This window comes from Neoarius graeffei, chromosome 9 (genome assembly GCF_027579695.1).
Source record: "Neoarius graeffei isolate fNeoGra1 chromosome 9, fNeoGra1.pri, whole genome shotgun sequence".
In the NCBI taxonomy this organism is placed as follows: Eukaryota; Metazoa; Chordata; class Actinopteri; order Siluriformes; family Ariidae; genus Neoarius; species Neoarius graeffei.
Window position 1 is genome coordinate 30860724 of NC_083577.1, and position 14704 is coordinate 30875427.

At 39.1% G+C, this 14704-nt stretch overlaps 1 protein-coding gene across 1 annotated transcript; it reads left to right on the forward strand.

Annotated features, from left to right (window-relative positions):
- The first annotated feature begins 359 nt into the window (after positions 1–359).
- On the forward strand, positions 360–4623 carry LOC132891583 (E3 ubiquitin-protein ligase TRIM39-like). Its single transcript, XM_060929293.1, has 6 exons — positions 360–881; positions 1035–1130; positions 1223–1453; positions 1582–1604; positions 1691–1809; positions 3753–4623. Exons 1-6 carry the CDS (start codon positions 483–485, stop codon positions 4286–4288), a joined length of 1404 nt encoding a protein of 467 aa, XP_060785276.1. The 5' UTR covers positions 360–482; the 3' UTR covers positions 4289–4623.
- The last annotated feature ends 10081 nt before the right edge of the window (positions 4624–14704 follow it).

A 14704-nucleotide genomic window follows, 5' to 3' on the forward strand; every position in this document is an offset into this window, starting at 1 on the left:
CAGGGTCTTGTGTCCGAAACTGCAAGATCGACTTTAAATGATTCCAGAAATGAAACATTATTTTCAGTTCAGAAGAGTGAAATTCATAACTGGATAAATTTGTACCAAAATTACAGTTAATGCTCAGTGCTTAAACATAAGTAAGTGCCGTGTGCTGTTTCTGATGTAACTGAGGAGTGTAACAGGTCATAATGTGTCTCTCGAAAACTCCTCCTATTAAGGAAGTGCCAAGTGTGACATGACCAAAGTCCTTCATTAACAGCCTGCAGTGTTCTGCTCTGGTGAGTTGAGATTTATTCTCAGTTTATGGAGAAATCTGTGTCTCATTTTCAGCACAGTGAAAGGAAGTGATGATTAACTGAACCTACAAAGTCATCTATTTAGCTTTACAGAATCCTGAAATCAGGGTGTGATTACTTTTCACAGAAGTGAAAGTGAAACTCTGAGCATTCGGACGAGAGAGAACAACAGCAGCAAACACAATGGCTTCTAAGTTTTCAGAGGAGGATTTGTCCTGTCCTGTGTGCTGTGAAATCTTCAAGGATCCTGTTGTTCTGCACTGCAGTCACAGTGTGTGTAAAGTGTGTTTGCAGCAGTTCTGGGAGACCAAAGGATCCAGAGAATGTCCTGTTTGTAGGAGGAAGTCGTCTATGGAGTTTCCTCCCATAAGTCTGGCCTTAAAGAACCTGTGTGAGACTTTCTTACAGGAGAGAAGTCAGAGATCTTCATCAGGGTCTGAAACAGTCTGCAGTCTGCACAGTGAGAAACTCAAACTCTTCTGTCTGGATCATCAACAGCCGGTGTGTTTGGTGTGTCAGACTTCAAGAAAACACACCAACCACAAATTCTGCCCCATTGATGAGGCAGTAACAGACTGTAAGGTAAATAAAATGGACATATGAACTCATGGGTCACATGTGAACAAATGCTGTTGTTCATAACTATGACAATTACTTTATAATCAATTTAGTTCATCTGAGTTCAAATAATATCTAAAACACAGAGACTACATGCAGCATGTTAATTTATTTCAGGAGAAGCTCAAAACTGCACTGAAACCCCTACAGGAGAAAGTGAAGATACTTAAAGAATGGAAATGGAAATGGAGTCAGACTGCAGAACATATAAAGGTTAGAATCAATAACATGAGTTTGATATTATAATTATATTTTGTTTCATTGCATATTCAGTGATGTTTCATTTGATTTCCTCTTCACTGCAGATTCAGGCCCAACACACAGAGCGTCAGATTAAGGAGGAGTTTGAGAAGCTTCACCAGTTTCTACGAGATGAAGAGGCAGTCAGGATCACTGCACTGAGAGAGGAAGAGGAGCAGAAGAGTCAGATGATGAAGGAGAAGATTGAGAAGCTGAGCAAAGACATATCCTCTCTTTCAGACACAATCGGAGCCGTAGAAGAGGAGATGAGAGCTGAAGATGTTTCATTCTTAGAAGTGAGGGTCATTTAGTCAGTATTTATACTGTGAGAAAGTAAAACTTCTTTCCATCACCAGAAACGTCACATTTCAGTGGTGTAAAAATGTAAATCATATCCACTGATACTTGCTTTGTTGTTTTACAGAACTACAAGGCCACAGTGAAAAGGTGAATGATGTGCTTCCTGTCTCTCTCATTCTCTGTGTTTCTGAATCCAAACCCACAGCAACACTGACTCCTGAATGTTTTTGCAGAGCCCAGAGCACACTGCAGCATCCAGAGGAGCTTTCAGGAGCACTGATCCATGTGGCAAAACATCTGGCCAACCTGCAGTTCAGAGTCTGGGAGAAGATGCAGTATACCGTCCAATACAGTAAGACAATGGCTTAGGTTTGTTCTTAGCATGGGTGGGGACATAAACCCAATGCCAACCCCCACTGGCGCCAACTTCAGGTCAACATTATAGAGTCGCAATATTTTGCTCTGTTGTGTTCCACCAAAAGAGTATCCATCATCTCTCCAAAGTCCAGACTTTTAAAATTTGAAGTTCAGAACTGTAATAATTCATGAATAATAATAATAATAATAATAATATGCAGTTCATTGGGCAGCATGGTGGTGTAGTGGTTAGCACTGTCGATTCACAGCAAGAAGGTCCTGGGCTCAAGTCCAGCAGCCGGCGGGGGCCTTTCTGTGTGTTGTTTGCATGTTCTCCCCGTGTCTGCGTGGGTTTCCTCTGGGTGCTCAAGTTTTCCCCCACAGTGTAAAGACATGCAGGTTAGGCTAATTGGTGGCTCTAAATTGATCATAGGTGTGAATGGTTGTTTGTCTCTGTGTCAGCCCTGTAGAACAGGATAAGCGGCTACAGATAATGGATGGATGGATGCAATTCATTTGATTAATTGCAAATCTTGCATGTGATGATTAACTCATTCTACCAATTTGCAAATGTGTTTTACAAGTGAATAACACATTGACTGTCGGGAGGGTGTATGTTCCTTTCCCTCATAAATGGAAGTAAAGCACATCCGGAGCCTTAAACACTGCGTTCCATGAGGCTGGCAGGGGGAGTCGGCTCTCTTCTGTGGGATCTTTCACTAGTTTTAGAATGCTAGTTTAAGCTGATATGTGATTGATCTAACGGTAAAACAGGACAAAGGCTGTTGAACAGGGCTTTTCAAAGTGTGGGTCACGCCTCCCCTAGGGGGCGCCAGAGTTCTTCAGGGGGGGCGCAAGGTGAGGAAAAATAAACCAGAATAAGTTACTATTGCGGACATTTAGCGAACTTCAGCTAGCCTTTGCCAGAGACAAAATGGATCGATTTTTAGTACCTAAAGCTACAGTGAGTGAGGAGACAGAGTCTGGGCCAAGCAAACAAAGAAGGAAGTATGACCACGATTATTTAAAGTTTGGATTTTCATGGACTGGATCTGAAGATGCTCCACTGCCACAGTGTGTTGTCTGCCAAGAGGTGCGAGCTAGCGATGCTATGAGATGTTTAAAATGTGTAAAACAAGATGTTTAAAAAAAAAGCACAGATGTTTAAAATGTGTAAAAAAAAAAAAGAGGTTTTAAAAAAGCACAGATGTTTTAAAATGTGTAAAAAAGATGTTTTAAAAAAGCACATATGTTTAAAATAAAAAAATAAAAATGTGTACAACAACCATTTTTTTTAAATACGAATGGAACATTAAGTATAGCAACAATAAAAATTGTGTGTGGGGGGGCGCTGTTGTTTATTTGCTCTGTGAGGGGGGTCTGACTCTCCCACACTCTGAAACCCCTGCTCTAGAACCTTTCTGACACGCTGAAAGGCTACAATTTTACTTGGCAACAGAATGTATCTGAATTCTGATTGGTTGTTGTATCTGAATTCTGATTGGTTGTTGTTATATTATTGCCCTTCTGTTGTCTTGAGCCCGGAGCGGAGGGGGGAGGGGGAGGAGGGAGTGACAGGGTTCTACAGAGAAAAGTTTTTGCCCCCGCTTTCAAATGAAGCCCCTCGAGAACCAATCAGTTCAGCGGATGTGTGTTCTCGGTATGGGACGTTTTCAAAAGAGAGGCGGGAGGAACCAAACATTTCTGATCCAGAAGGCGGAGGCTGTTTTGCTTATTACGTGAAAATGTTTGAGAGCGAATATTCATGAGTGAATTTTGCATGCTGTTTCGCCCAGTGGAAACCTACAGGAACCATTTGTGTACCGCCATTTTTTTTTTCTTCAGTCAGAAATATCGGTCGGGACACGCCCATACCGTCCATACCCAATTCTACACCTCTGTAGTAAGACTCTTAATTCTGTGTGTGTGTGTTTTCAGCACCTGTAACTCTGGACCCCAACACTGCTCATCCTCAACTCATTGTATCTGATGATCTGAAAAGTGTGAGACGCAGCGATGAGGAACAGAAACTTCCTGATAATCCAGAGAGATTTGATAAATATTGGTGTATCCTGGGATCTGAGGGCTTTAACTCAGGGACACACTGCTGGGATGTGGAAGTTGGAGACGGTACGTGGTGGAGTGTGGGTGTGATGACAGAATCTGCTCAGAGGAAGGGGGAGATATTCTCCAGAAGTGGAATCTGGCATGTGCGGTATTATGCTGAGAAATATTACGCAGTTTCTACACCACATCCAGGCACTCAGCTCTCAGTAGCACAGAAACTCCAGAGGATCAGAGTGAAGCTGGACTGGGACAGAGGAAAACTGTCATTCTCCGACCCTCTCACTAACACACACTTACACACTTTCACACACACATTTACTGATAAATTACTGCCATTCCTACATGTTAATGGTTCCATAAAGATCCTCCCACTTGAGTGCTCTGTAAGAGTGAATCAGATCAGTTAGCATTGATGTTGTTTTATTCCAGTTCATTAATAAAATACTGCAGATTAAAAGATTAGTGTTCTTTGTGTAAGTCTTTTTTTCCCCCTTTTGGAAACCCTGAAGCGCACACTGTGATTTTTTTCAAGGGGATAAACTCAAATTATTGACAGAATATCTTGAAATAATGAATTAACTCAAATAATAAAATATCTTAAAATATATTATGATATATTTTGAAAGCACAAGGAAGTCAAAATAATAAGTGAAATGACACACTGTCTTGAAATAACAAGGTATTAACTCAAAATAATGACTTAGCATTTAATTAAAATTACAAAAGTGTGTTTAAATGCAGAATGAGCTGAAAAGAATTTTATTTTATTTATGTTTTAAATAGTTTAAATAAACTGAGAATTTGTTTCTTAGTTTATTCTCAGTAAATATGTCTTTACTGTATTTGTACTTGTTTGCATTTGCTGTTAATCTTGGATTAAACGTGTGTGTGTGTGTGTGTGAGAAACTGTGCAGTGGAGGAGAATTCCAGCTCTAAGTTTCCCTCCACCAGCAGTTTGTGGTTTTGTAAAGATCAGATGGATTTGTATGTTAATGCTGCATTAGGTGATGATTCACAAGTTCAAATCAATTCTGAGTGAAATAAATTCACTTTGTTCATTCTGATATTAAACACTGTTAATCTGCAGAATAGGACAATTAAATATGCACAAATAAATATATCTGTAATCTGTGTAATGTTTATTATTAACAGTTAAACTGTGTGACATGTACAGTTATATATATTTGTACAGATGTGTGCAGTGGTTGTTGTTATTTACATGATTAGTATCAGGGATGTGTTCAGTTTAATGTGTGTGTAAGTGATCACTGAGAGGATGTGGAAGAGAGAGAGGCAGGTGAGAGAGTCAGTCATTAAAGGTGTTAAAAGCAACAATTTTCTCAATGTTCTCTATCGTCATTTAACCGCAAGTTATATTTAACTCTCATCCATTATCCCTGACTGCTGTATCATATGGGTTAAAACATGACAAGATCTGTCTCGTCTATAATAAATAAAAATTAAACATTTAGGCCTAGGTATTTTATTTTTGTCCCATGTCTTCCCACTACACAGTGTCCCAACTTTTTTGGAATTGGGGTTGTATTATTATTACAAAGCTTTGTTAAATACTTGATTCTGATTGGTTTACAGTCTGTTTTTTCTTTATTACAAACTGTTGTTATAGACCACGACATTACCAGAAGCAATAAAATCATTTTACAACAATATTTTGTGTCAGATTGTTGAGTTCTTTAGTACATCGCTGTGTAATAAATGGGATAATGTATAGTGAGCCGATTCTTATCGCAAAATAAAACCCCTTCAGGGTGATTCAAGACCTTCTCTGCTTTGTGTTGGACTCCTGCATCACCCTGTCAGGGTGTATTTCATGATAATAACCAGCTTACTGTACATTATCGCTCACTCATTTACATGAACATAATGATCCTTGGCCTAAACTAACCTGGAGCCATGGGTTCTTTGCAAACGATCACGAACAATGCAAAAGTCCTGATGGTTTGTGCTGCTTACGGCTGTTCTAATAGATCAACCCTGGGGGAGAAAAAGAAAAACAAGGGCTACAGAAATGGACAAAGTTCCCCATCCAGCTACCGCTGCTAAACAAACGAGCACTGTGTCTTTTTCGAGACCATTATTGAGTATGAACACGATCCAGTTTTCCTCTTACAGTTCATGTTTGAATTTTACCAAAAGGTCTGTTTTGTGTGCCAGGCTTTGGACTTTCTGGATTTATATATTTATTTATTTTTGAATGTAAGGTCAGAGATCTTGATTTGCAGCACAGCTCATGACAACAATCATGATGACAGTGGAATGTTTGAAGAGAAACAGAGATCATCAGTGTGTTTAAACTGTGAAACCTTTTAAAGCTTGACTTGGAAACCTGATGGACAGGTGTTTAATTGTCCAAATACTTTTGGGGGCCTTGCATAAGATTCCACAACCATCCCCGAGTGGGACTAGTTGGACAGATACTGTGGGTTTTTCTCTATCTTTCAATTCAATTTAGGACTGTAAGTAGATTTTTATGAGGAACACTAATTTTGAAGCTGTACTGCCTTTCAGATTTTTCAAGTTTAGGTCATAAAAAGAATTTTCCCCTGACACCCAATTATTTTTTTGTTTAATGGAGCAGACGCTACTGAATTCAAATCACAGATTTCCAATTTTATTAGTTTTTTTCACAGAACAATGAATGAATTAAGGGCCATGTGGCGCAAAATTTTCCGCTATTTTTTCCTGCTTCACCATGACCCAATTCAAAATACTACATCATGCATCACGTGGTGGGCTTTCCCCGTTTGTGCAAGGCATTATGGGATACAAATTTGAAACAGGAGAGAAAAATGGAGGATGTGAGTGTGCGAATGAAATGTGAAAGACCTACTACAGTAACGGAAAGCGAGAGGAAAAGACGTTTTGTTGCGAAGGAAAGGAAACTCAGGACCAAACTAATAAATATCGGCGGTCAGCAAACACTTCGGTGTGATCAGCTGTTCGTTTAGTGACAGAATGATGGAACTGTCAGTGTACAGTCACAGGTAAACCTGTAAATGGCAGTAATGCAACGCTGTGGATGCCAGCTGCCATAAAACCCCAAAGAAGAAGCAGGTAAACCTGAGCATGCGCACACAGACTTCCTCTGTCGGCTTGACTGCACGAAGTGAGCGATTTCATGCACATTATTTGGTCAGGAATCCCCTCAAATCACTTCCCAGCCATAGAATGGCCTGGCTTTTTTTTATCCCCAGCTGGCTGAAAGGCCCAAAGAGGGATTATGTCGTGGCAAAATCCTTCTGTCTGTCCATCTGTCTGTCCCGGAAAGGGTTCTCACCTTCTGCAATCAACTCCTCTCACAATTTTTGGAGGAATTTCACAAAACTTGGCAAAAGGCTTTGTTATAGGACAGTAATACGCATATTAAAATTTAATTTGCAATATTTTGTCAGGGGGATATTGTGCTCTTAGAGCACCCTTATTTCGATATTACAGAAATAAACATACATCACAATGACCAAATTTCAGCGGGAACTAAACTTCACCGATTCTATGAAATCGAAAGGCCGTCTACTTTTAAATTCATCTGGAGGGCCGGATTATAATCTTCATCAAACTGGTCATACGTTCAACACCCTGCCTTCTGTGAAATGGGATATGAGAGAATGAACTTGGTGCTGCTGTGATTTCACACTTGAGTGAACAGCAGTGTGTCAGAAAGCTGTCTCTTTCTTTTTCTCTTCATCATGTTGGCTTTGGGCCTTAAAATATACAATTCTGTGCAAAAGTCTTAGGCACATGTAAAGAAATGCTGTAGAATAAAAATGGTTTAAAAATAATGACATGAAATGTTTCAACATTAAAAAAATACTATAAACAATAAGCCATAAGCCATAATAAATGAAACAAAGTCAATATTTGGTGTGAGATGACCCTTTGCTTAAAAAAAAATAGTAGTCTCAGGCACAATAAGTGCAATTTTATGCGGAAATGAGCTGTAGGTTTTACTGAGCATCTTACAGAACCAGCCACAGTTCTTCTGGACACTTTGACTCTCACACTCGCTTCTTCATTTTGCACCAAAACCCAGCAGCCTTCATTATGTTTTCTTTTTTCATCTGAAAAGTGCTCTCTTCTGTAATATGCTGCTCAGAAACTATTTTTTTCTGTACTGATTAGGTGATCACCTGAACCAAATCTTATTTAATGTGGAAAAGTATAAAAACCACTGCTGTGGTCATCACTATTCTTTTGCAATAGGACCAGTTTGGATGGTGAAAACAGTGCGTGTAGTACCTTAAATTTAATTGGAATACAAAAATATCTATGTATCATGCCAAAAGAGTGAAAAAGAAAAGTTTTGAGTGAGGAAAAGAAGGGTTCCAATTCTGGCTTTACTGGCAGAGAGATACAGTGAGTGTCAGGTTGCTTCCATCCTCAAAATTTCAAAGATAGCAGTTCATAAGAACAAGGTCAAACAGCAGACATTAGGGACAACAAAGTTACAGACTGGCAGAGGGTGAAAACGACTCTCCACTGACCAGGATGATCATCAGCTCCTTCAAGTGTCACTCAACAACCATAGGATGACATGAAGTGACCTGCAAAAAGAATGGCATATGGCAGCTGGGGTTAAGTGCACGGCAAGGACTGTTTGAAACAGGCCCCTCCAGGAGGGGCTGAAGTCATGCAAAGTGAGAAAAAAGCCCTTCATCAAAGAAGAGCCAGGCTGAGGTTTGCTAAAGACCATAAGGATTGGACCATGAAGGACTGGAGTAAGGTCATCTTCTTTGATGAGTCCATGTTTCATCTTTTCCCATCACCTAGTCATCTAGTTGTTAGATGGAGACCTTGAGAAACTTACAAGCCACTTTGTCTCATACCCATTGTGAAATTTGGTGGATGATCAGTGATGATCTGGGGGTGCTTCAGCAAGGCTGGAATGGGGCAGATTTTTGTTTGTGAAGGACACATGAATCAAGCCATGTACAAGGTTATCCTGGAAGAAAACTTGCTTCCTTCTGCTCTGGCAATGTTCCCTAACTCTGAGGATTGGGTTTTACAGTAGCGGAATGCTCCATGCCACACTGTAAAAAAAAATAGTTGAGAATACTTGAAATTTCAAGGCAACCGTCTGCATTAAGAATTTTATGTTTTGCCAACGATGTGCCCATGATAATCCAAACTATGATAAAACTGTTATCTTTATTAAGAATTCTTAATTAAGTCAATTTTCAATTCCTCATTCTGCCAACATAGATTTCTCTTTTTGCTGAACAGTGGCATTCACAGTAGTGCAAAAAGGCAATTGAGGTTATCACAATTATTTTTTTTTAGATTTTTTTCACCTCTATTTGGATAGGACAGCATAGAGACAGGAAATGAGCGGGAGAGATGGGGAGGGATCGGAAAATAACCTCGGGTCGGAACCGAACCCGGGTCCCCGGATTTATGGTATGGCGCCTTATCCACCTGAGCCACGACGTCCCTGAGGTTATCATAATTTATCATTAAACTATACATGCCTTTTTTCATTGTTCTACACACTGTAAAAAAGAATAGTTGAGAATACTTGAAATTTCAAGGCAACAGTCTGCATTAATAATTTTATGTTTTGCCAACGATGTGCCCATGATAATCCAAACTATGATAACACTGTTATCTTTATTAAGAATTCTTAATTAAGTCAATTTTCAATTCCTCATTCTGCCAACATAGATTTCTCTTTTTGCTGAACAGTGGCATTCACAGTAGTACAAAAAGGCAATTGAGGTTATCACAATTTTTTGGGGGGGCTTTTTTCACCTTTATTTGGATAGGACAGTGTAGAGACAGGAAATGAGCAGGAGAGAGAGAGATCAGGAAATTACCTCAGGTCAGAATCAAACCCAGGCCCCCAGATTTATGGTATGGCGCCTTATCCACCTGAGCCACGACAACATGAGCTTCAACCGGAGAGAGAACCACATTGCCCAGCCTTTGCATTTGGGAGAGGAAACCACGTGTCTTGGTCATTCAGAGCATGCGCTGAATAAACACCTGTGACAATTATGTATTTTCAATTCAGATTATTCACTATTGTATATTTACACATCATTGAGGTGCACCCTATCAGTTTGATGTGGATTTTTCTTGATGTGGATAATTCTAAAAAATAGAATTACGCTTTGTTCAAGTAATTCCATATTCACAATTGAATGGACAAGAAAATATGAATAATTATTAACGAACAGAAAAATCCACATCAAACTGATAGGGTGCATCTCAATGATGTGTAAATATGCAATAGTGAATAATCTGAATTGAAAATACATAATTGCCACAGGTGTTTATTCAGCGCATGCTCTTAATGACCAAGACACGGGGTTTCCTCTCCCAAATGCAAAGGCTGGGCAATGTGGTTCTCTCTCCGGTTGAAGCTCATGTTGTCGTGGCTCAGGTGGATAAGGCGCCATACCATAAATCCGGGGACCCGGGTTCGATTCCGACCTGAGGTCATTTCCCGAGCCCCCTCTCTCTCCTGCTCATTTCCTGTCTCTACACTGTCCTATCCAAATAAAGGTAAAAAAAGCCCCCCCAAAAATTGTGAGAACCTCAATTGCCTTTTTGTACTACTGTGAATGCCACTGTTCAGCAAAAAGAGAAATCTATGTTGGCAGAATGAGGAATTGAAAATTGACTTAATTAAGAATTCTTAATAAAGATAACAGTGTTATCATAGTTTGGATTATCATGGGCATACATCGTTGGCAAAACATAAAATTCTTAATGCAGACTGTTGCCTTGAAATTTCAAGTATTCTCGACTATTCTTTTTTTACAGTGCACAATTGCAAAACTTCAATATTGAAATAAAGTTTTTAAAACCCACATCATGGGTATGGCGTCGTGGCTCAGGCGCCATACCATAAATCGGGGGACCTGGGTTCGATTCCGACCTGAGGTCATTTCCTGATCTCTCTCCCGCTCATTTCCTGTCTCTACACTGTCCTATCCAAATAAAGGTGAAAAAAGCCCCCCCAAAAAGTCTGATTGCCTTTTTGTACTACTGTGAATGCCACTGTTCAGCAAAAAGAGAAATCTATGTTGGCAGAATGAGGAATTGAAAATTGACTTGATTAAGAATTCTTAATAAAGATAACAGTTTTATCATAGTTTGGATTATCATGGGCACATCATTGGAAAAACATAAAATTCTTAATGCAGACTGTTCCTTGAAATTTCAAGTATTCTCAACTATTCTTTTTTTACAGTGCATACAGCCAGGTCAAACAAGGTGTGGATAGAAGACCACAATGGCCAGCCCAATCTCCAGACCTGAACCCCATTGAAAACCTCTGGAATGTGATCAAGAGGAAGATGGATGGTCACAAGCCATCAAACAAAGCTGAGATGATCGAATTTTTGCACCAGGAGTGGCATAAAGTCACAATAGAGCAATGTGAAAGACTGGTGGAGAGCATGCCAAGAGGTATGAAAGTTATGGAGTGTGGAGGACGGCCCCATATGGACAGTCGAAAGTCATATTTGGAAGACAGCTCTGGACACTTACAGTAATACATTTATGTTTGAGGACGACAGCTGACTTGCTAACTTTAGGACTGCAGTTGATAGTCATGAACAGTTTTGCACTCAAGTTTCCATCAATGAACAGTTTATAACTTCAACAAAACAGACTTCATGTTAAAACTATAATGATTTTCCTGGTAACACAGTTATACTTTGTGTCTATATAGGACACATTTAAAGGAGCAAATTATTTATAATCACGCTATCTGTTATCATCCGAATGAGGATGGGTTCCCTTTTGAGTCTGGTTCCTCTTGAGGTTTCTTCCTCGTGTCGCCTGAGGGAGCTTTTCCTTGCCACCATTGCTACAGGCTTGCTCATTGGGGATAAAGCAGGGATAACTTTGGGATAAAATCAGCTTATGTTTAAAGTCTTTAATTTTCTGTAAAGCTGCTTTGCGACAGTGTCTGTTGTTCAAAGCACTCTATAAATAAACTTGACTTGACTATGATTAAATGCTAGTTATTTCACCAAATATTGATTTCTGAACTCATCCTAAGTTCAAACATTGGTATTGTGTTGTATAAAATTTAATATGATCTTGATTTCTCTGCATTATTCAAGATCTGAATACACTTAATCCTTTTGGTTATTTTGACCAGTTGTCATTTTCTGCAATTAAATGCTCCAAGTGGAAGTATTTTTATGTGGAGTTTTGAGGAAATGTTGTCAGTAGTTTACAGAACAAAAGAAAAATATTCATGTTCCTTAAACACATATTGATAAATAGTAAAACCAGAGTAACCGATAATTTTGCAGTGGCTTCTTAAAATTTTCCAGAGCTGTGTATACCCTTATCAAAAAGAAGCAGACTTCAAGTTAATTTTATTAAGTATACTTAAGTAAAGTAAAAGTATATTTCCTTAAGTATACTTTTTTTGTACCAAGTATACTGATATCAATGTACTTACAGTATACTTGTAAGTAAACTAATCTAATACTTCTTGGGACTAAATTGGCCCACTTTTAGTTGATAAAGTATACGTTATGTCTAAGAGAAGTAAACCTTGAGTATACAACTAGTATTTTTTATTTTGTACTGTAAGTAAACCACAAGTAAACTTATATACTAATAGTTTACTAGTTCTATACTTGTAGTCCACTCTTTAGTTTACAAAAGCATACTTCATAGTACACTGGAAATATACTATGAGTTACTTGTTTTATACTTCTAGTCCACTTTTTAGTTTACTAAAGTATACTTTGTAGTATACTGGAAATATACTATTGGTTTACTCGTTACACACTTCTAGTCCACTTTTTAGTTTATAAAAGTATATTTTATAGCATATTGGAAATATACTATTAGTTACTGGTTATATACATCTAGTCCATGCTTTAGTTTTGAAGTATACTGCAATTACCCTTCTAGGTATACTATTAGTTTTCGCGCCCTAACCCTTACCTCATGCACATTACCAGGAGACAACTTAAGTGTTTTGTACCTTAAGTTACAATGAAGTTATAAAGGTAAGAATTCACAAAATAACAATAGATACTCAGGATTAAGAACATATTAATTTTCTTTCAAAAAAATCAAAATTTAAAGTAACATTGTATTAAATGGGGCAGCACGGTGGTGTAGTGGTTAGCGCTGTCGCCTCACAGCAAGAAGGTCCGGGTTCGAGCCCCGTGGCCGGCGAGGGCCTTTCTGTGCGGAGTTTGCATGTTCTCCCCGTGTCCGCGTGGGTTTCCTCCGGGTGCTCCAGTTTCCCCCACAGTCCAAAGACATGCAGGTTAGGTTAACTGGTGACTCTAAATTGACCGTAGGTATGAGTGTGAATGGTTGTCTGTGTCTATGTGTCAGCCCTGTGATGACCTGGCGACTTGTCCAGGGTGTACCCCGCCTTTCGCCCGTAGTCAGCTGGGATAGGCTCCAGCTTGCCTGCGACCCTGTAGAACAGGATAAAGCGGCTACAGATAATGAGATGAGATTGTATTAAATGCCAAAGTATAAAAAAATGGCAATGACGACTGAAATTGACATCCAAGCTCAAAAGAAAGAAAGAAATTAATTAATTATCCCACTCCTGAGAAATAATAATAATAATAATAAAAAACCTTTGATGAAATTTGACTTGTTTTTGATGAAATTGTAAAAATTCAGATGTATTTCGGTGATGGTGTATAATGACAGCCAGTATGATTCAAGTCTGTCGCAATGTTCTCTCTCACCTTTGTTTTCAAATTTGTTGGCAAATAAAATAAGAGAAGTGTTTATCTGTCTCTTTGTGGGTTAAAAACACTATACAGTATAGGCTACATAAAAGATAAGTTTAAGTTCCAACACTGTTTACTCTTAAGCTATTCCACGCCAGTGCTGACCACAAACTTACACGTGTAAGTTTACAACCCCAATTCCAAAAAAATTGGGACAAAGTACAAATTGTAAATAAAAACAGAATGCAATAATTTACAAATCGACTTGGCCATTCCAAAACATTAACTTTATTCTTCTTTAACCATTCTTTGGTAGAACGACTTGTGTGCTTAGGGTCGCTGTCTTGCTGCATGACCCACCTTCTCTTGAGATTCAGTTCATGGACAGATGTCCTGACATTTTCCTTAAGAATTCGTTGGTATAATTCAGAATTCATTGTTCCATCAATGATGGCAAGCCGTCCTGGCCCAGATGCAGCAAAACAGGCCCAAACCATGATACTACCACCACCATGTTTCCCAGATGGGATAAGGTTCTTATGCTGGAATGCAGTGTTTTCCTTTCTCCAAACATAACGCTTCTCATTTAAACCAAAAAGTTCTATTTTGGTCTCATCCATCCACAAAACATTTTTCCAATAGCCTTCTGTCTTGTCCACATGATCTTTAGCAAACTGCAGACAAGCAGCAATGTTCTTTTTGGAGAGCAGTGGCTTTCTCCTTGTAACCCTGCTATGCACACCATTGTTGTACAGTGTTCTCCTGATGGTGGACTCATGAACAGTAACATTAGCCAATGTGAGAGAGGCCTTCAGTTGCTTAGAAGTTACTCTGGGGTCCTTTGTGACCTTGCCAACTATTACACGCCTTGCTCTTGAAGTGATCTTTGTTGATCGACCACTCCTGGGGAGGGTAACAATGGTCTTGAATTTCCTCCATTTGTACACAATCTGTCTGACTGTGGATTGGTGGAGTCCAAACTCTTTAGAGATGGTTTTGTAACCTTTTCCAGCCTGATGAGCATCAACAACACTTTTTCTGAGGTCCTCAGAAATCTCCTTTGTTCGTGCCATGATACACTTCCACAAACATGTGTTGTGAAGATCAGACTTTGATAGATCCCTGTTCTTTAAA